The 23356-nt window shown below is 39.8% G+C and overlaps 1 protein-coding gene across 1 annotated transcript in view; it reads left to right on the top strand.

Moving 5' to 3' along the window:
- Positions 1 to 23356, top strand: part of AGPAT9 (1-acylglycerol-3-phosphate O-acyltransferase 9) — a 124340-nt gene that overhangs the window by 24149 nt on the left and 76835 nt on the right. The window contains exon 2 of the mRNA XM_006867728.1: positions 4250 to 4316. Coding sequence (XP_006867790.1) covers positions 4250 to 4316 — 67 coding nt within the window. The remainder of the gene's footprint in view (positions 1 to 4249; positions 4317 to 23356) is intronic.

Here is a 23356-nt window from a genome sequence, read left to right on the forward strand (position 1 = left end):
GCATAGGCACCTCACTGGCGAGTTAGCTTAAAGGAAAATGATTTTTCCAGTGCAAATTCTATTTGGTATCAGTCAATGATTGTTGTTTATAAATTTTAATACTATCTTTGGTCTATTTGCAAATGATCAAAAGAGAAGGCTTGAAGAAATTAGTAGAAAAAAGGAATGAAAAGATAATGGAATTTTCCCATGAAGTTTTTGAAGCCCCCTCATAGATACTAAAGCTTTCCATAGAAAATTATGAACATGAACCTTTCGTCGCAGTTGAGAAAAAATGGGCGGTGTACATCCAGAGGTTGAGAACTCTTGCAGCAAATCAGCAAGGCAGATAAAAGGATGCAACAAGGTGAAATCTGACTATTATTATCCTCAGTGACTTGCCACTTGAAGTCTGAAAGACTAGAACTCTATTTATAGATTGTTCTCTAAGTACAAGTGACAAGTTCCTACTTGGCTCATCGGATTGTTGTGCCGGGTCTTGATGAATATGTCAGATGATGCCTAATGCCTTGACCTTCAGGAACATGTTTAGGATATTTATTTTTGGTCAATTAGTTTCTTATTTATTTAATTCTGTTTATTTATTTAGCCTCTCTGTTTAATTCCTTTTGATCCCTTCTGAAGACTAATATGACTTTTTAACATATTAATAAATTCCATCTTTTCTGCCCCTTCAAGGGTGTTAAGTCCTAATTATGATTATTACAAAGTCTTTTACATTGGCCTCCTCCTTCCATCCCACTCAAATCAATTTAGACATTGTTAGCTTCGAGAATTTTCATTTCCTATATAACGTTTTGTTATTGGTGTTAAGTGCTATTGAGTCAGTTCTGTGCAGGGTTTTCAAGGAGCAGCTGGTGAGTTTGAACTGACGACCTTGTGTTTCAAACCAAGCTTGCAGTCCAGTGCTTTATCTGACAGTACCACACCAGGACTGCTCCTTTTTTAAAGGAGACAAGTAGTCATTGGGATTCTGTGGTGTGTGAATTAATAAATTCACTTATAGATTTGAACCATGATGTTGTTAAGTGCTGCTGAGTCAGTTGGTCTCGACTCATAGTGACCTTATATAGGGTTTCTGAGAAGGGTTTCTGGTGGGTTTGAACTGCCGATCTTGCAGTTAGAAGTCCGGTGATTATCCTGCAGTACCACATCAAGACCCCAATTTTGAACGTGTAAAAAATGTATAAAGAAAACAACCCAGCACATGTTGATTTGTTTCTTCCCACTCCTTTGCACATATAAAGCAGAATGGGAGTTGATTTTTCCAGTTCTCAAATTTGATCAAACCTGTGGATCCTCATAATCACAACATTTATGTTACTCATTTTGACTTGATGGTCTGATGATCTCCTTAGTAATTTCACAGATTCCTTTCCAGCTTTCCAAGTCTCATGCTGCCGATTTCTGATGCAGGCAATGAGGGATTTCTCAGTGTGTTTTGCTTCTGAATGGCTAATTTGCTATGAGGTAAATAGTTACCTTTATTTTACTTGAGTTATCCTAGTGTGGTGCTATAGAATAAGCCCTGGACTGCTAACCTAAAGTTGGCAGTTCAAGCCCACCAGCCACTTCTTGGAAACCCTATACAGGATCACTGTGAACCAAAACCAACTCTATGGCACTTAACAATAACAGCAGCATCTCATTTAATCCTCATAACAACTCCATGAGGTAACTATTATCTTCACTTTACAGCTGGTGAAACTGAGGCCTGTTGTTGTTAGAATCCATCAAGTTGTTTCTGACTCATAGTGACCCTATGTACAATAGAACAAAACACTGACCAGTCCTGCACTATCCTCACAATTATTGTTATGTTTGAGCTCTCTGTTGCAATATCATTCCATCTCATTGGGGTCTCCCTCTTTTTTTCTTTTCACTTTACCAAGCATGATGTCCTATTCCAGGAATCAGTTCCTCCTGATAACTTGTTCAAAGTATGGGAGACAGCGTCTTGACATTTTTTTTTTCCTAACGTTTTTAGTATGAATTATGTGATAGTTTACATGGGAGAACATTAGCTTTACATTCATCCTGTCGTATATCATTTCATTGCCATGATTACAATCTCCTCCATGCCTCATCAAACAACCAAAGACTATACCCCATAAGCCTGCACACAAGTCAGCACACAAATCAGCACACACGTTAGCACACCTCTCCCTTCCTGGGTCCAGAGTCCCCAACCACTCCATTTCTCCACATCATCATCTCTGCCTCCTTCTCTGGTGTCATTCCTTCTCTGGGTAGGGTCCCGCACTCCACTCTTCTCCCTTTATGGGCCCAGGGACCTCCAATCCTGGACTGTAAAGTCAACCACTCCCCTGCTTTTGTTATAAAACGTCTACCTTTGCATTTCCAACCCTCACAGTCAGTCCTGATAGCAATTATTCACTACTGTACCTCAAGAGTCCTCTCCCCATCTCCTTTCATCAGCCCCACCCAGACAGATTAGATACTACTCAATGGAGATTCTACCTTCCTCTGCACGCTCTGGATCTAGGCTCCCTCTTGAAAGCTTGTAAGCCAGTCACTTCTGGCCTTTGTAGACTTCCCCCCCTCCCCACTTTGGTTAGCCAATGTCCAAGTTGCCCATCCCTGTCTACCCTGTGTACTGAGCGGGTGGGAATGATCCTCTTTTGAGCTACTGCATCCATAGGTGTAGGTCAAGGTCTTGCCATTCTTAATTCTGTATTTCTTCCAAGACAGATGTATTTGTTCTTCTGGCAGTCCATGATATATTCAATATTCTTCATCAACACCATAATTCAAATGCATCAATTCTCTGGTCTTTCTGATTAATCGTCTAGCTTGTTGTTGTTAAGTGGTGTCTATTAAGTTCCAACCATAGGGAGCCTGTATAAGATTTCCTAGGAACAGCTGATGAGCTTGAACCACCAACTTTGCCATTCAAACTAACCTTGCAATGCAGTGCATTAACCCACAGTGCCACACCACTATGCCTTGTCCAGCTTACACATGCATATAAAGTGATTAAAAATATTATGATTTGGGTCAGATGCGCTTTAGTCCTCAATGTGACATCTTTGCTCTTGAACACTTGAAGGAGGTCTTTTGTAGCAGATTTGCTTAATGCAATGCATATTTTGATTTCTTGATTGCTGCTTCTATGAGCATTGATTATGAATCAAAAGGTAAAATAAAATATTTGACAACTTTTTTTTTTTTCATTGATTATAATCCCCTCCATGTACCATCAGTTAACAGTATTTTTCTCTGTCCAACTTTAATCTTTTTTGAGGATTTTTGTTTTCGTGTCCAGTAGTCTGGTTTCTCTTACCCTTTCTTTTTTCTGCTTTAGAGTAATTGCTCCCTGTTTGGTCTTAGATAGATGATTCTTTAAAGGTGTGTAGTATTCGCTGGTAATATTCTTTATGAGCTAATCTATTATTTAGCTGAAAGTTTCCCTCAGAAGGTAGTTTTTGGCTCAAGGGTGATAATCTTGGAGAGTCTTTTGGCTCATAAAATCCAGTAAGTGTGATTTTTTAGGAATTAGAGTTCTGTTCCACATTTTTCTCCCCTTCTATCAGGATCCATCTACTGTGGCTCTCATCAATACAGCCAGTAGTGGTGGCTGTGCACCATTAGTTCTTCTGATTTCAGAGTAGATGAGGCCATAGTTTGTGTAGACCACTAGTCTGAAGACTAGTTTCTTCTCAGAATTTTTAGTTTCCATCTTTCCCTTTTTTATTTTAATCTTTATAGAAGAAAATTGCCAGGGCGTATTTCTGTGGCCCTGCTAGGTGGATGCAAACTGTTGTTAGCCTTTAGGTTAGTTATCTAGTGCAAACTGTGTCACCCATGGACCTTCAAGGAATTTATATAAGGAAAAATGATGTCTTCTTCATTTTATTAGAGCATTTCAGTAAGCATATCTGGGACTTTGAATATGCTATCTCAGAAATCAACTGGAATTTCTCTTTAATTAAATAGTACTTTGATATGTTGTTTAATTTTACATCTGATAAGCATAGCTTGTTGTTGTTGTTGTTATATGCCATGGAGTCGATTCCGACTCATAGCGACCCTGTACAGGGTTTCCGAGGCTGTAAATCTCTAAGGGAGCAGAAAGCCTCATCTTTCTCCCGCGGAACAGCTGGTAGTTTCGAACTGTTGATGTTGCGGCTCGCAGCCCGATTCATAACCACTACGCTACCAGAGCTCCTTAAAGATTTAAAATTGTATCTGTCAGCAGTTTAAATTAATACCTTTTGTTTTTCAACAGTGGGCCACGTTACGAATTGAAAAAGGAGTCCAAAAGGAATCAGTTCTTAAAAACTCAGCTTCTGGTGGTAAGCCTTCCTTTTCATTATTATTAAGATATTCAAATTGGATGGAATTTCATATAGCCATTTTAAACGCAATGCATTCTGTAGACTTCAGAGCATTCAGAATTCTTCTCTTTATGCAAAATAGTAATTGCTTGAGTTTTATTGACTTTTTCTTGTTAAAGTTATAATATGTGCAAATTCATTTATTTATTATTTTTTTTGAGGTGTTGTTTTCATTACTCAGAGCGTTTATTTAAAGATGAGTGTCCATGGTTTTAAAATGTGGCTAAGGATTTAAAAAAATAAGGTTAATTGGATCACCTGGGACTTAAAACTTATTAATGAAGTTTCATTAGTGTCTTATTCTAATGTGTGGTTCTCAATGTGTGTTCCTCAAAAAACTCCTGCTACATGTTAATTGGTAATATAAGATATAAAAAATAACTCTGCAGTGAAATAAGCTTGGTTATTGCCACATACTACACCTTCCTTTTGAAGAGGTTTACTGGATAGTAATAAAGAGTGCAATATAGGAAATTGCTTAATTTTAGTTAACTTAGTAATATTATAATAATAATTTTGACTATGGTACCCTTTTCCCATTGACACCAATTAGCTTCTGGTAGAAATAAGCTAACCAATCAACTGAGCTAATCAATTCTGATCTCTATGTTTAAATAAATCTTTCCATTTGGGATAAAAAATTTAAGACTTATTGAACACACTGCATTGATAGAGGAGTAGAATTCTGTGGAAATGATAGCTGTGCCATGAGGAAGAAGTAGATTTAAGTTTTACATCCTTAAAAGACTGTCTCTATGTTTCTCATATAATATATATAAAAAAATTGTGCCTATCTGATTTAAGCTTAAAAAAGAATCAAAATGACAAGTACTTCACTGGGCTGACTTTCTCTTCAAGTGACTTGTTAAAAAAGAATTGTAAGCATTGTATATTATAGTGAGTTCTGGAAATAGCAATGATAAATGTTGAGTGAAAGTAGTGTTCAGTCAGTATTGAGCGAAAACATTTGAACATTTTGGTGTAAATTCATTGTTATATTTAGATGATGAAATAACTTACAGAGTTTCATGCTGTAAAATTAAACAATAAAGTATTACTGCGAATATAATTTTTACCAACATTAGATTTTGCTGCCTGTACTTGATTTTTTTTTTTTTTTTTTGTCAGATACATACTCAGATATGGCAGATCTATCGGACTTTCATTTTTGGTGTTCACTTTTTAAAAATATATGCACTCTGTTGCTGGTTTTCTGCTTGGTGAAGCATTGACTAGTCATCAGTTATCTTAGATGAAATTCTTATGAGGCCCTGAAGGTTACAGTGATGGTGGTACACGTCTTAGGCAATGAATTTAAAAAGACACAGATCCACTGCCTCTGCTATTGAGTCAATTCCGACTCAAAGCCACCTTATAGGACAGTGCAGAACCGCTCTGTGGAGTTTCCTGGACTGTAAATCCTTATGGGAACTGACAGTCTCATCCTTCTTTCATGGGGCAGCTGGTGGGTTTGAACCATTGACCTCCTACCACTTAACCGTCTATGTAATTGGGGCTTTTTTAAAAGGACACAGGGTGTTTCCATTTAGTAGGTTAAGAGGATTAAAAACTTAATGTTGTTGTTGTTGTTATGTGCCGTGGAGTGGGTTCTGACTCTTAGCGACCCTTGTACATATATGAGAATAATGCACTGGACTGCAAGGTCGGCAGTTCAAATCCACCAGCCACTCCTTGGAAACCCTTTACAGGGTCGCTATGAGTCAGAACCTACTCTACAGCACTTAACAATAACGACAACAATTTTTTTTTATCCAAAAAGGAAATAAGGATTTTATGACTACCTTCACCTATTGGTGTTCCTTGTTTGCTTATTTTTTAAAACTTTTTAAAAAATGTTTTGTTGTGAGTTATGTGATAGTTTACATGGGAGTACATTAGTTTTACATTCATCCTATCGTATATCCGTTTCATTGCCATGGTTACAATCCCCTCCATGCATCATCAACCAACCAAAGGGTATACACTACAAGTCTTCCCCCAGGTCTTCAGCACACAGCCCCTCTCCCTCTCTGGGTCTAAAGTCCCCAGCTGCTCCATCTCTCCACGTCATTGTCTCTGCCTCCATTTCTGGCGTCACTGCTTCTCTGGGTAGGGTCCTGCTCTCCGCTATTCTCCCCGATGATCCCAGGGACCTCCACTCCTAGACTGCAAAGTTACTCTCTTCCCTCCTTGCTACAAAACATCTATCTTTACATTTCCAACCCTCACAATAAGTCCTAGTAACAATTATTCACTACTGTATCACAAAAGACCTATCCACATTTCTTTCATCAGCCCCACCTAGACAGATTGGATACTACTCAGTGGAGATTCTACCTTGCTCCACGCCCTCTGGATCTAGGTTCCCTAGATCCAGTCACTTCTTATCTTTGTAGCCATCCAAGTTTGGGTAGCCAATGTCCAAGTTGCCCATCCCTGTCTACTCTGTGTATGGGGGAGGGGTGGGAATGATCCTTGCTGTAAAGATTTGTTCCCTTTTTTGAGCTACTGCATCCATTGGTGTAGGTTATGTTCATCAAATTGTATCAGATTACTCTTTTTTTCCTCTTCTTTCTTCTTCTAGTTGAGGTTCTGATCATCCAGTCATTGAAGCCAGGTCAGGTGGGTCTTATCTGCAAGTGTGGGTGTTCTTGTGTATATGCCCTCTCTTCTTATGAGCTGGATGCTTCTCTAGTCCTCTGTGGTTATGTCACTGACTCTGGGCCCAAGAGTCCCCAGGCCTTGCCACACTGCTGGCCAACCAGGTCTCCACCCGGGTTCACAGGAGTCTATTGAGCATTGTAGGGCTTAGTTCACAGCTTCATTGCTGCTTTTCCCTCACTTCTCCTTATTGGTGATGAACGTGGTCACCAATCAGAGCATGTATTCCCATTGAATCTTAGTCTTGGAAGGGGGTTTGCTTTAAGGGGACCTGACCACTAACCTTGTTGTCTTCTGGGCAAGCAACTTGCTTTTTCTTGTAGTAATCAGCCAGTCTGCCTCTATTGTTTTGTATTTTTCCTGTAGGTCTTTCTTTCAAGAAGTATCTTCTGTTCTTCTAGCTGCTCCAGGCTGGTCTGCCCATCCTTTCAAGTGGAAATTTCCCACCTCTGAAGATACTGGATGTTGTTCAGGAGTTCACCTATAGTCTTATGTAATGCAGACGCTGCACAGGAAGCCTCTTCACTGGGCACGTTGTAGCCCCATTTTAGGTATTCCAATCAGTTTTAGTCAGAAGACGGACTTACAAGCTTTCTATGGTGATATGTCTGACTATTTCTTTCTCTCCCCTTCCAGTGTCTATTTTGTAATGGTATGCAAGGGAAACCAAGATTCAAAAGACAGCCAAGCATCTTAACATCATTTCCCCCCTTTTGCCCATTCCAACCATTTTCTCAATCCCTGTATCCCAGAGCCCTGTTGTTTCAAGGTTGTGCATACATCATTCTTTACCTCTGTCCCACTTAACCCATGCAAACCTGCCTAATTGTTCTCCCATCAGCTTTGTTCTTCCATTCCCCTCCCCCTTCTTTCATATTACCCCCTCTCCAGCACCCAAACTATCCCACGCCTATTCCCTGCCCTATGCTCCACCTTCTCCTCTCTCCCCTCACCCCACTGCCCACATCCCAGCAACCAGCAAAGAAATCCCTCCCACTCCTTTAGTATTGTTGTTGTTGTTGTTAAGTGCCATCGAGTCGGGTCCGACCCATAGCGACCCTGTACAGGGTTTCCGAGGGTGTAAATCTTTACGGGAGTAGAAAGCCTCATCTTTCTCCCGCGGAGCGGCTGGTAGTTTCGAACCGCTGACCTTAAGGTTCGCAGCCCGATTCGTAACCACTACGCTACCAGAGCTCCTTTAGTATGGGTTCTTTTTATTAGTCTTTTACAGTAGTGGTCCTATGCAGTATTTTTCCTTTTGTGAGTGACTCATTTCACTCAACACAATGTCCTCAATGTTCATGCATGCTATGCAGTGGCTTGCAGCTTCTTTGTTATTCTTCAAGGTAGCATAATATTCCATTGTGTGTTTGTACCACAGTTTGTTTATCCGTTCTTCAGTTGATGGGAACTTTGGCTGTCTCCATCTTTTTGCTGTTGTAAATAGTGCTGATATGAACATTGGTGTGCATATATCTACTCGTGTTATGGCTCGTATTTCTTGTGGGTAAATACCAAGTAGAGGAATTGTTGGATCATAAGGTATTTCTGTTTCCAACCTTCTGAGGAAGCGCCATGTTGTTTTCCAGAGAGGTCGGATCATTTTGCAATCCCACCAGCAATGCAGGAGCATCCTGTCTCTCCACATCCCTGCCAGCATTTATTGTCCTCTACTTTTTTGATCTTTGTTGTTATTGCTGGTGTGAGATGACATCTCATTGTTGTTTTGATTTGCATCTCTCTAATGGCTAGTGATCTTGAACATTTCTTCATATGTTTGTTGGCTGCCTGGATCTCCTTCTTGGTGAAGTGAATTTTAAAAACTTTTAATGTGGTAAAATATATACAGCAAAATAATTTGGCATCGTAACTTTTTATTTATTTATTAATTTCTGACCAGTAAACCCATGTCTTTTTTTCATTTATTATTGTTCAATAATTTTGAGTTTTGTTCCATGTTTTCTTTCACTTTTTTTCTGGGAAGTTGGTAGTGGTAGTTGGGCACTGTCTACTTCTTCTGGTCTCAGAGTTGTGGCGACTGACATTCACATGCACTATTAATTAGTCCATTGGACTAATTGATTGTGAGCCTCTTCAATTCAATTTTTTTTTTAAACTTTTTATTGTGAGTTGAGTGAAGGTTTACAGAACAAATCATTCAATAAACCATACATCTTTTCTCACTGCATGGTTGCAATCCCCTACATGTACCAACAGTTAACAGCATTTACTTTTATTCATTGTAAAATTGCATTCCTCACTCTGTCTCCTGTTTCTTTCATCTTTCCTCTGCTAACCTCCCTCTTGTATATTGTCTGCTTTGTCACCTATGTTAACATGTAGCTACCCTCTAGCCCATGAATAATCCCCCCCCCACCATGTAACCATTGTAGATTGTTTCTTTTATCAATAATTAAAAAAAAAAAAAAACTTTTTACAACATTGGTTTCATACAATGTTTGTTCTTTTGTGATTGACTAATTTCACTCAGCATAATGTCCTCCAGTTTTAATCATGTTGTGAGGTGTTTCACAGAGTCATCATTATTCTTCAATGTTTTGTTGTATTCCATTGTGTGTATGTACCATTTTTCTGTTGATGGACATTTAGGCTGTCTCCATCTTTTTGATATGTCTCTTATAGATAGAATATTGAAGGATTCTGTTTTCTTGTCCAATTGCTCTTTATGTCTCTTTACTTGTACATTTAATTCATTTGAAGTCAATGTAATTATCAATAGGAATGAATTGATGTCATTTTTCTGTGTGTTTTTTTGTGGTGCTGCTGGATTCTTTGTTCCACATAGATTCATTTTGTCTGTGGGTTTTCTTGCCAATTTCATTTCTGTAATGTTAATGTTTATTAAGTCTTTCTGATTTCCCTCCTTTTTTTTTTTTTTTTTACTTTGATGTGCAGGTATACATATTTTTTGAAGTTACTCTGTAATGTATTATTTTTTTCCCTGATTTAATTAATGTTGCACTCAGTTTTTTCTTGAAATCTTCTTGACTTCCTTGCCATTTGGAAATTCTGTATCTGCACTATTCTCTCTTTTTGCTTTGTAGTTGACTTCATTATACGTTGATATCTCTGGTTCCCTATTTTCAGTCTTGCAGGTTTGTTTTACTTTCAATACTCTATATCTGGAATCAGCTCTGAGTGGTGTTGTCATGAATGGTAATCTCTGGTTGTTGTCTAATATTGTTGGTTCTCAGTCCTAAGAACACCCTTTAGCAGTTTTTTTAAAAAGTTGGTCTGGCCATTACAAAATTTAAACATTTTTGCTTATCAGGCAATGCCCTATTTTCGCCCTCATATTTGAGGGACAGTTTTGCTAGGTATATAATTCTTGGTTGGCAATTTTTTTCTTTCAGAGTTTTTAATATGTCATCCCATTGCCTTCTTGCCTGCATGGTTTCAGCTGAGAAATTCAAGCTTAGTCTTACTGGTTCTCCTTGGTAGGTAACTTCACTTTTCCTGAACTGCTTTCAGGATTTTTTTCTTGTCTTTGATTTTGAAAGGTTATTTATGTCTTGGTGATTTCCTTTTGGCACTATCCTGTTTAGGGTTCATTTAGCTTCTAATATGCTTATCTTCTCATCTTTCATGATGTTAGTGAAGTTTTCTTCCAACAATTTCTTTGTGCTTTTTATGGTCTCTGCCTGTAATGCAATTCCGATCACTTCTAAGTTGTTTCTCTTCATGCTGTCCCACAAAGACTTCCTTAGGTTTTTCTACAGATTTTTTCATTCTTTTTTTGATTGTTCTAGCATGGTAGTTTATCTTCTAGCTCACTAGTTCTAGCTTCTATCTCTTCAATTCTATTCCTTTGCCTGTTCAATGTATTGTCCATTTCTGATATCTGAGTATTAATCTTCTGGATTTCTAAGTGCAGATTTTATATTGTTTCAATATTTTCATTTATTTTGTTTGCTTGTTCTTGTAGCATTTTCCTGACTCTTTTCCAAAGTTTTATTGTGTTCTCCTTGCTTTCCTTAATCTTTCCATCAAGGTACTGAATTACCATTCTTTGAAATTCATTTTCAGTTAGATCTATTACCTTATCTTCCTTAAAAATGTCTTCTAGCTCTGAATCATGGTCATTTGTTTGAGTCATTCTCTCTTGTTTCTGTATGTGAGCTAAAATTGTCTGTTGTCTCTTGGACACTGTGAGGTTGTTGTATTTCTAAAATCAAACAGTGCAGTTGTTGGAACTGGAGGGGTGAAATCTCTGGAAGGCTCCTGTAGTTCAAGAAGTTCAGGAGATAGTTGTTCAAGGTATGTGACAGCAGAGTTCCTGGCCCTAGATGGAATTTCTATTGGCCTCCATAGTAACTATGTTCAGGGCACTCAACCTGAAAGTAGTTCATTGGTGCCCTTGATGTATCTGTTTTCAGTGTCTGTTAGGACCACACCGTAGCTGGAGGCAGGGTGACTGGCTAAATGCTGGTCTTGTGGCTCTGTGGGTTTTGTAATTCTGTGGCTAAGCCCACCTAAATCCAGGCACCAAAATGACACTAAAGTGGTACATTCAGTTTCCATGTCACACTGGCATGACTCTGAGCTCTTGAAGAACAGAATTTGTGCTGCGGGTGGATGAGGATGGGATCTAGCTACACTTTTGAGTCCAGAGGAGTGTGGGAAAAAAGAAGGAATCACAGCTTTTCTGTTACAACTTGAATGTGCTCTGCCAGACTTCCCATGACTGCCAAAGTTTCTCATAAAGTGAAGCCATGTCTGGCCAGCTGTTCACCAGTCAATCTCCCGCTCTTACCATTCCTGCTCAGCCTCTCCTCTCAGCAAACACTCCATCCACCTCTCTAACCTTTCTTCTGAAGTTCAGGGTGTCAGAATTTTCATGTGTGTCTGCTTTATTTGTGTCTTGTGTCTTTGTTGTAGAGGGTCCTTATAGTGCAGATGCCTAGTCCACCATCTTGTCAGAAGTCTCTTACTACTTTTAAGTGTATGATTCAATGACATTAATTACACTTGCCATGTTGTGCAATCATCACAGTTATCTATGTTGAAAAGTTTTTTCATTACCCCCAACAGAAATTCAATATCCTTTAATGTTTGCTTGTTTTTTGGTCAGACATCTTCTGATTTGGTTTTTGATCTTTGTCTTTTCCATGGTACTTCTAGGAGACTGTGAAAGTGAGTGGATGGAGAAAATATAAATCATAATAGGTTAAAATAAAGCTGATGCCTTTGTTTGTCATGTTTCATTCAGCATAGCTACTTGCATTTGTTTCACAGGGCTATCATAACAAAGTATCACAAATTGGATGACATATAAGAACAGACACTTACTATTTTAGAGTTCTGGAGGCTAGCAGTTTGAAATCAGGATATTGTCTACATTGATTCTTTGCAAGGACTCTGAGGGAGAATCTGTTTCATGCTCTACTCCTAGCTCTGGTGACATCGGTGATGTTTGTAGCATCGTATTTTTGAACTGTAGTACAAATCAGTGCTGAGCACACTGTTGAAGCAAAGATCTTTGCAGTTTCTTGCCTGTAGATCATTCCAATGTCTGCCTCTTGTTTCTTTTATAAAGACATTAGTCATATAGGAATAGGACCTATTCTATTCTAGTATAAGAATTTTGGTGGCACAGTGGTTACAATCATGGCTATTAACTGTGAAAGGTCACCAGTTTGGACCCACCAGCCGTTCTGTGGGAGAAAGATGTGGCAGTCTGTTTCTATAAAGATTACAGCCTTGGAAACCCTATGGGGTCATTCTTCTCTGTCTTATAAGGTCAGTATGAGTTGAAATCTACTTGATGTCAACCACTTAATTTTTTGGTTTGGCTATTCCAGTATGACCTTATATTAATGTAACGGATAATACCTTCAGAGATCCAAACAAGGTTGACTTCACACATACTGGGGTTTAGGACTTCAACATATCCTTTTGTGAGACAAAATTTAATCCATACCATTGCTCTTTCTTTTTTTAAACCTGTGATATTGGGAATTTTCTGTTACAGTTAACGAGCAACTGATACATGTAACTTTGACATGAAATCCAAAGATGATTAAAGCATGATTACAGGCATCCAGTAGGCCACTGTAATGAATGCTAAAATTGGTATAGACACTAAGGATAATGCCCAATCTAATTTTGACTCTGATTGATGCTGCTTTCATCTCGGATAGTCCCACAACTGTGCATGGTATGCATCTCTACTTCCATCCTGACTCCATGTTTGGGTGGTTAGAAATTACAGGGTGTGTGCTCTGTTGGTTCATCTGGCGTTTGGAGTCATCAGAGAGGCAGTGCTATAATCCTAGTACAGATCCATAGAAGGTGATGAAATGTACTGAGCACTTGTGTGCTTGGCTGGTGCAATCTTTTGTCATTGCAGCATCATGTTTTTGTACTACAGTCAGTAGGAGCACAAGTCACTGTTAAGCCTGTCAAAGTTAAGGCAAGGGTCACCAACCGAAGACCAAGGGCCTCAGGGTGCTGGTGCTTTATTGGTAAATTGATCAAGATGCAGTGCTGATAATGGATGTGAGGAGCTGAGAATGAGAGATTTGCTAAACTAAGAAAAGTTACCTTTGTTCTTTTCTTGCACAGAAGAGCTCATTCCTCCCGTTTTGTATTTAGTGAAATACATTTCAAGCCTCTGTTCCCATTTGTGCCCCTTATAGGATAATCACTGGACTGGTAACCACAAGTTAGCAGTTCAAATCCACCAGTGGATCTTAGAAACCCTTTTACAGGGTCGTGAAGAGTTGAAACTGACTCAACAGTACAAACAACAATTACATTATATTTTGTCCATGTTTTTACTGAATAAGCCAACTGAAAGCTGAACCCAGGAAAATACTATCTTAGCGTAGTAATTACAAGTTGGGCTGCTAACCTCAAGGTCAGCAGTTCGAAACTACCAGTGGTTCCACAGGAGAAAGATGAGGCTTTCTGCTCCTGTAAAGATTTATAGCCTCAGAAACCCTATACAGGTTTGCAATAGGTCGGAACTGACTCGATGGCACTTAACAACAACAACATGGTTAAATAATCTTTTTGCATTGCAGCCATCTCCAACTGTGTCTGTTATTAATAAACTACTCAATTTATCAATTTTTATATATAATTATAAGTGGTGGTGGTTATGTGCTGTAGACTCGGTTCTGACCCGTATGTTTTCTATACATTGAGATGCAATCCATATGGAAGGCTGTGCTCTTTGATCTTCATCAGTAAGTATTTTAAGTCGTCTTCATGTTCAGCAAGCAAGGTTTTATCATCTGCATATTGCAGGTTGTTAGCGACCCTGTATAGGGTTTCCAAGGAGCAGCTGGCGAGTTTGAACCTCTGACCTTACAGTTCAAACTGATCTTGAGGTCTAGTGCTTATCCTACGTTTTAGTGGAGAGGATAGAGTTAACCTCATACCCTAGTCTTTCTTCCCTGAGAGAAAATCAGCTTGAGCTACAGCATTAATTAGAAGGCTAATACAAGAAAAGATTTCTTTTTTTTTGCTTAATTGCATCAATAATTCTCTCATTCACCATGCTAGCCACAGGACTAATGCATCTCCTCAGACACTGGGATCTTTATTTTACTTGTTATAAATAATGCTGGGCTCTGTTGGACTACTAAGAGCTGCTTATCCTGGTGTGGTGCTGTGGGCTGATGCATCAGACTGCAAAGTCATTTGAACTGCAGGGTTGGTGGTTCAAGTTCACCACCTGCTCCTTGGAAACCCTATAACAGGGTCACTGTGGGTTAGAATTGACTCAACAGCACTTAACAACAATCTTACTTTTTGGGTGCTGGATTTATTTCTAGGAGTTATGTTTACCAGGATTAAATCAGATAGTAGTTTTAAAAATTTAAATAATACTTATATAATTTTTGTGACTCCAGTTGAATTCCTCTATAATTACATCAGGATAAGAGAATAGTTTTAATGTTTAACAAACATATGAATAGAAGAACCAAGTCCACTGCTGTTGAGTTAATTCTGACTCATAGCCTCCCTGTAGGACACAGCAGGGTAGGAAACCTCATTTTCTAAGGTTTATGGAGGAAACTGCCACATCTTTCTCCTATGGATTGGCTGGTGGGTTCAAACTACTGAACTTTTAGTTAGCAGCTGAGCATTTAACCACGGTGCCTCCAGGGCTCACATAATCATCTGAGTAAAGGCCTCAGATTTTAACCCTTGACCTGAGAGTGACTCACAAAAGATACAAACAAAGAAGCTATGTCTCAGACATATTGGCACTGTTCCCTTGAGCCTTTATATGTTCATCTGTTGCTGACCTGACTTATTGGCAATAGGAAATAAATGTAGCCCCACAAGTCTCCCTTGCTCCTCAACTTAGCAAGCATCACACATGGAAACTTTGGGTTAGGTGTTGGGAGTTGTTAGGTGTCCTTGAGTCGGCGTCAACGGATAGGGACCCTATGTACAACAGAACGAAACAATGCCCAGTCCTGTACCATCCAGTTTGAGCTCATTGCTGCTGCCACTGTGTCATTCCATCTCTTTGGGGTCTTCCTCTTTTTTCACTGACTTTCAACTTTGCCAAGCATGATGTCCCTTTCCAGGGATTTACCCCTCCAGATAACATGTCCAAAGTGTGAGAGACAAAGTCTTGCCAATCTTGGCTTATAAGGAGCATTCTGGCTGCACTTTTTCCATGACAGATTTGTTCTTTTAGCAACTAAATAAAAGGTTAGTGGTTGGAACTTACCCAGTAGCTCCTCAGAAGAAAAATCTAGTGATCTACTTCCATAAAGACTGGTGGTGGTGATGGCGTGCTGTGGAGTCGGTTCCGACTCATATTGACCCTGTACAGGGTTTCCGAGACTGTAAATCTTTACAGGAGCAGAAAGCATCATCTTTCTTCCATGGAGCAGCTGGTAGTTTCGAACTGCTGACCTTGAGGTTAGCAGCACAATTCATAACCACTATGCTATAAGAGCATCCAAGAAAATCACATGAGGTAGTGCTACTGTGGCACATGGGGTTGCTATGAGTTGAAATTAACTCAATGGCACCTAACAACAAAAAGTGACCTCACATTTACACTACAACCCTGTGAGTCCACTTTTAAGATATCTTTCTTGTTGTCATTAACTTGATTCTGACTCATGTCTATCACGGTAGAACTGTGCTTCACAGTTGAAACAGTTCAGGGCCAGCTGTGGCCGTTTGGTTTTAATTGAAAACTGTCTCTTTAAATTTTGAGGAGATCTGTGCGCATGCGTAGTAGAACCCACCCAGGGTGGGGCTGGGCTGCCCACTAGCTCAGGCACCCCTATAGTCACCAGAATGGAGGTGCGCAGACAGCAAGGGACCAATGAACAGCTACCAAAAGAGAAGAACGTCCACACCTTTATCTTAGCGGTTCTGCCAGGCGTCTGTGGCCGCTCTGAACCTTCCCCCACGTGGTCTCACCCAAGATGGCGGCTCCTGGAGCAGCCGAGCGTCCCGGACTAGAAAGCAATAGATTTCTTGCTTCTGCCACAAATTCCCCCAGCTGTGAGCCTTCCAACCTTCTAAGTATTCCTTTATATGTGGTTCAGAGTTCTGGGACCATCCCCTGAACCTGCTTGGTCGGGTATTCTGTGTTGTTGTTGGCGGAGCTCTCTGCTATACGTCCACCCGATCCGCCATCTTGTTTGTTCTCCTCGCCAAGGCTATCTTTTGAAGGTGACTCTGGGTAGATTTGAATCTGTAATCTTTGGGTTAGCAATGAGTTTTCTAACTGTTTGCAACACTGAAATTAAGACTTCTGTATGACTATGTGGTCTTAAGCTTATGAAAATAAATGACTTAGTATTTAACTCTTCACTGCACTTCCACCCTCTTGGTCATCTTATTTGTTCTCTGCCAACAGTATTTTAGTTACCAGCAGCATCGTCCATGGTGGACAGGTTTCAGCTGAGCTTCCAGACCAAGAAAGACAAAGAAGTAGGAAAGGCAGACTGTATCTGAATGTTTAGCCACTGAAAACATTATAAATAACAGTGGAACATTTTCAGATGTAGTGCCTCTTACGCTGGAAGGCTTCAAAATATGACTCGGGAAGCATTGCTTCCTCAAAGCAGAGTTGATCATAATGGCATGATTGGAATACAGCTTTTGTGACCTTTGTCTGCTGATGGGGCACAACTCAAAATGAGGAGAAACAGCTGTAAACATGCATTAATAATCAGAACATGGAATGTAAGGAGTATGAATCTAGAAAAATGGAAGTTGTCACAAATGAAATGGGGAGCATAAACATTGATATCCTATCCATTAATAACCTGAAAAGAATTGGCATTGGTCATTTTGAATCTGACAATCATATGGTTTACTATGCCAGGAACAACAAATTGAAGAGGAATGACATTGCATTCATCATCAAAAGGAACTTTTTAAGATCTGTCTTGAAGTAAAATGGTACCCATGATAGGATACTGTCCATACACACCCAGAAAGAAGACCAGTTAATACCACTTTATTCAAATTTGTGCACTAACCAATAAAGACAGTAGTGATGAAATTGAAGAATTCTACCAAGTTCTTCAGTGCAAAATTGATCAAATGTGCAATCAAAATGTGTTATTTATTTCTGAGATTGGAATGTAAAGATTGGGAAAAAGAGGAAGGATCATTAGTGGGAAAATATGACTGTGATGATAGAAATGATGCTGGAAATTACACGATAGAATTTTGCAAGACTAATGATCTATTCATTGCAAATACATTTTAAAATAACATAAAAGGAGCTACACACATTGATCTTACCAGATGGAATACACAGAAATCAATTTGACTTTATCTGTGGGAAGAGACCATGAAAAAGTTCAATTATCATCAGTCAATATAAGTAAGGTCAGGGGCTGACTGTGGAACAGACCATCAATTGCTCATATGCAAGTTCAGGATGAAGCTGAAGAAAATGAAAACATATTCAGGTCTTTGTACATTCTGTTATAATATTTGACTTTATCTTCTCGAGCTGACCTTTGAACATTTCTGTTCAGCTCTTGTGCCTTCTCATTTCTTCCATTTGCTTTAGCATCTCTACATTGGAGTGCAAATTTCAGAGTCTCTTCTGACATCCATTTTGGTCTTTTCCTTCTTTCTTGCCGTCTTAATGACCTTTTGCTTTCTTCTTGTAAGATGCTCTTGATGTCGTTTCACAACTCTTCTTGTCTTCGGTCTTTAGTGTCTAATGTATCAAATCTGTTCTTCACATGATCTCTAAATTCAGGTGGGATATAATCAAGGTCCGATTTTGGCTCTCATGGACATCCCAGTGATCAGCAAAGATTTTTTTTTTTCCCCTTTTAGGGTGGGTTCTATTTCTTAATCTTTTACAATAATGGTCCTATGCAGTATTTCTCCTTTTGTGACTAATTTCACTGAGTGTAATGTCCCCAAGATTCGTCCGTGTTATGTGATGGCTTGCAGCTTCCTTGTTACTCTTCAAGGTAGCATAATATTCCACTGTGTGTATGTACCATAGTTTGTTTATCCACTCTTCAATTGATGGGCACTTAGGCTGTCTCCATCTTTTTGCTATTGTAAATAGTGCTGCTGTGAACATTGGGGTGCATATATCTACTCGTGTTATGGCTCGTATTTCTTGTGGGTACATACCAAGTAGAGGAATTGCTGGGTCATAAGATATTTCTATTTCCAAACTTCTGAGGAAGCACCATATTGCTTTCCAGAGTGGGTAGATCATTATGCAACCCACCAACAATGTAGGAGAGTCCCAGTCGCTCCGTATCCTCACCAGCATTTATTATCCTTTACTTTTTGATCTTTTCTGGTATTGCTGGTATGAGATGATATCTCATTGTTGTTTTGATTTGCATCTCTCTGGAGGGCCAGAGAAAAAGAGGAAGACCCCCAGCGAGATGGATTGGCAAAGTGGCAGCATCAGTGGGTTCAAGCATGGCAACAATTGTGAGGTTGGCCCAGAATCGAGCAGTGTTTCGTTCTGTTGTGCCGCTGAGTTGTTACCGACTGGATGGCACCTAACAACAACAACAACAATGGCTAGTGATTGTGAACATTTTTTCATATGTTCATATGGCTGCCTGGATCTCCTCTTTGGTGAACTATAATTTTTTTTAGTTTTGTTTTTTCCTCGTTTTGGTATCAGGATCATACTTGTTTTGTGAAATGAAATTGGATGTTTTCCTTCCTTTTTTTTTTGATTTTGGAATAGTTTGAATAAATTTGGTGCCAGCATCTCTTTGAATATTTTGTAGAATTCACCAGTAAAACCATCTGGCCCTGTACTTTTTTTGTTAGGAAGCTTTTAATGACTTGGTCAGTTTCTTAAGTTACAGGTCTGTTCAAGTTGTCTACTTGAGTCTTGTTAGTTTAGGTGTGTGTGTTAAGTGCCATCAAAGCGATTCTGATTCATAGGGACCCTGTATAGATAGGGTTTCTGAGGAGCAGCTGGTGAATTTGAATTGCCAATCTTACAGTTCAAACTGACCTTGTGGTCCAGTGCTTAAGCTACAGTGCCAGGAATTTGTGCATTTCTTTTAGATTTTCAAATTTGTTGGAGTACAGTTCTTCATGTGCCACCGTGGGCTAATGTGTCAGACTGCAAAGTCATTTGAACTGCAAGGTCAGTGGTTCAAGTTCACCAGCAGCTCCTTGGAAACCCTACACAGGTTGCTATGGGTTAGAACCAATTCAACGGCACTTAATGACAACAGCAACAATTCTTCATAGTATTGTGCTATTATGCTTTTTGTTTCTGGTGTTTCTCTTATGAAGTCATCACCCATGTCACTTCTTATTTGTGTTATTTGCATTTTCTCCTTTTCTTTTGCTAGACTTGACAATAGTTCGTGACTCTGTTGATCCTTTCAGAGAACCTACTTCTTGTCTTGTTGATTCAATTATTATTCTATTTTCTAGTTCACTTATTGCTGATTTAATCCTTACTATTCTTTTTTTTGAAACGACTCGATGGCACTTAACAACAACAACAACAATTCTTTTTTTTGCTGGTGGCTATAGACTTAATTTGCTACTCTTTTTCTAATTGTTGGAGATGTTCGGTTAATGTGTTGACTTTGGTTCTTTCTTCTTTTTGGATGTCTGTGCTTATTGATATAAATTTCCCCGTGAACACTGTTTTTGATGTGTCCCAAAGTTTTTGTATGTTGTTGCAAAACCCATATGGGGACCATGTCTGACTTCCTTTGACCTCACAAAGGGAGACCAAACTCAAATCATCCCAAGGCCAATTCCTATGAAGTAGAGGTCAGATTTGTTTCCACCCTACAACCTTCTTTACCATATTCTGATACTAACCATCCCTCTCACAGCACTCTCTGCTTCATATCTGCATTTGATAATCCAGTGGCTATACAGAATGCATAAAAATACTCACAATTATGGGGTTTATTAGAGAAGTGAACAGGGTACAATTCAGGATTAGAAAAACTCAGGATGCAGCAGTCTTTCCATCAGGAATGTATTTTGTCTGTCATACTTCGGGCACACCTCACTCTTGTTTTAGGCCTCTCAGCTATGTGGCCCCTTGGCCTCTGCTCTGTTCAGGCAAGTGTTGCAAAGCTCTTTTAGCCAGTCTGTGAATGCCCAAAGGGCACATTCTGCAAGCCAGTCTCCTGCATGTAGGCACTCATCTTTCCTCAGTTCATGGGTCTAGAGCTCGAAGCTGCTCTGTCTCTTCATGCCACTGCCATCACCACTTTTCTAGGTAGGGAATCTCATGCTCCACTCATACTCTACTCATACTCCATTCACTTCTAGATGGTTCTGGGATTGTCTGTTCCTGCTTCTGGGATGGTTCCTTTTAAACTTAGCTCAATGGCAAATCTAACCATTCCCTTAAATAAAGTGTATAGGATGATTTAAGCATCCTATAGGTTGGAGGCACTCAAAATGCGACTGGGGAAGAGCTGCCTCCTCAAAGTAGAGATGACTGTGATGACGCGAATGGTGTAAAGTCCATGGGAGAAAAGCCTGCAGGACCTTCATTTGTTGATGGGGCATAACTCAAAATGAAGAGAAACAGCTGTAACCATCCATTGAAAATCGGAACATTGAATGTATGAAGTATGAATCTGGGAAAATTGGAAGTTGTCAAAAATGAAATGGAATGCATAAACACTGATATCTTAGGCATTAGTGAATGTTTTAAAATTAAGAAAGGTGTGCGACAAGGTTGTATTCTTTCATCATACTTACTCAACCTGTATGCTGAACAAATAATCCAAAGCTGGGTTATATGAAGAAAAAACATGGCATCTGGATTGGAGGAAGACTCATTAACAACCTGCAATATGCAGATGATACAACCTTGCTTGCTGAAAGTGAAGAGGACTTAAAACATTTACTAATGAAGATCAAAGAGCACAGCATTCTGTATGGATTACATCTCAATGTAAAGAAAACAAAATCCTCACCACTGGACCAATAAACAACATTCTTACCAACAGAGAAAAGATTGAAGTTGTCAAGGACTTCATTCTTTTTGGATCAACTATCAACACTTAGGGAAGCAGCAGTCAAGAAATCAAATGATGTGTATTGCATTAGGCAAATTTGCTGCACAAGACCTTTTTAAAGTATTGAAGAGCAAGGATGTCAGCTTGAGGACTAAGGTGCGCCTGACCCAAGCCATGGTATTTTCAATAACCTCATAGGCATGCAAAAGCTGGACAGTGAATAAGGAAGACCATAGAAGAATTGATGTCTTTGAATTATGGTGTTGGAGGAGAATATTGAAAGTTCAATGGGCTGCCAAAAGAACCAATAGATCCATTTTGGAAGAAGTGCAGCCAGAATGATCCTTGGAGGCCAAGATGGCCAAACTTTGGACATATTGTCAGGAGGGACCAGTTGCTGGAGAAGGATATCATGTTTGGTAAGGTGGAGGGTCAGAGAAAAAGAGGAAGACCCCCAAGGAGATGGATTGGCCAAGTGCCAGCATCGATGGACTCAAGCGTGGCAACAGTAGTGAGGTTGGCCCAGGATTGGGCAGTGTTTCATTCTGCTGTGCATAAGGTTGCTATGGGTCAGTACCGACTCGATGACACTTAACAGCAACAATAACAATGGAAGGAACTCTGGTAGCATAGTGGTTACCAGTCGGGCTGCCAACTGTAAGGTCAGCAGTTCGAAACTACTAGTGGTTCTGCAGGAGAATGAGGAGGCATTCTGCTCCTGTAAAGATTTACAGCCTTGGAAACCCTGTGCAGGGTCACTATTAGTCGCAACCAACTCCATGGTACTTAACAACAACAACAATGTAGGCAGATCTTAAATCTTGTCTCCCCCCAGCACTAACTGCCTGTTGAAGGTATGGTTAGTGCATTTCACTCTTGTCCTTAGTTCCAAGCCCCCTCAGCAATCTGGCAGAGGGTACCTGCATCTCAGAACTCTGGAAGATTGAAAAGCTGAGTGAAAATGAAGACTCAAGGATTAGTTCAGACTGAGAAGAGGGTAGGATTAGGTGATAAAAACCAAAACCAAACCCAATGCCACTGAGTTGATTCCAACTCACAGCAACCTTATAGGACAGAAAAGAACTGCTCCTTAGATTTTCCAAGACTGTAAATCTTTATAGGAGTAAACAGCCTTGTTTTCTCCTGCAGAGGTGCTAGTGAGTTTAAACTGTTAACCTTGTGGGTAGCAGTCCAATGCTTGACCCAAAGTGCCACCAGGACTCCTAGGATCAGGTGATGTTGTTGTTAAGTGCCTTAGAGTTGGTTCCGATTCATAGCTGCCCTGTATAGGGTTTCCTAGGAGTGGCTGGTGACTTTGTATTGCTGACTTGTGGTTCAAACTGACCTTGCAGTCCAGTTCATATCTGATAACGCCATACCAGGACTCCTGGATCAGGTGATAAGGTAGTCAAATCAAGAATGCACTTTCTATTTATGTAAGGAAGTCCTCTTTACTGTTGGGAGGAACAAATATCAACTTGTTCTTGTTGTTAGGTGCCATGGAGTTGATACCGACCCATAGAGACCTTATGCACAGCAGAACGAAACACTGCCCGATCCTGGGCCAAACTCACTACTGTTGCCACGCTTGAGTCCATTGATACTGCCACTTGGCCAATCCATCTCCTTGGGGCTCTACCTCTTTTTCTCTGACCTTCCACCTTACCAAACATGATATTCTTCTCCAGTGACTGGTCCCTCCTGACAATATGTCCAAAGTATGAGAGACGAAGTTTGGCCATCTTGGCCTCCAAGGAGCATTCTGGCTGCACTTCTTCCAAAATGGATCTATTGGTTCTTTTGGCAGCCCATGGCACTTTCAGTATTCTCCTACAGCACCATTACTCAAATGCACCAATTCTTCTATGGTCTTCCTTA

Source organism: Chrysochloris asiatica, unplaced genomic scaffold (genome assembly GCF_000296735.1).
Source record: "Chrysochloris asiatica unplaced genomic scaffold, ChrAsi1.0 scaffold00109, whole genome shotgun sequence".
NCBI lineage: Eukaryota > Metazoa > Chordata > Mammalia > Afrosoricida > Chrysochloridae > Chrysochloris > Chrysochloris asiatica.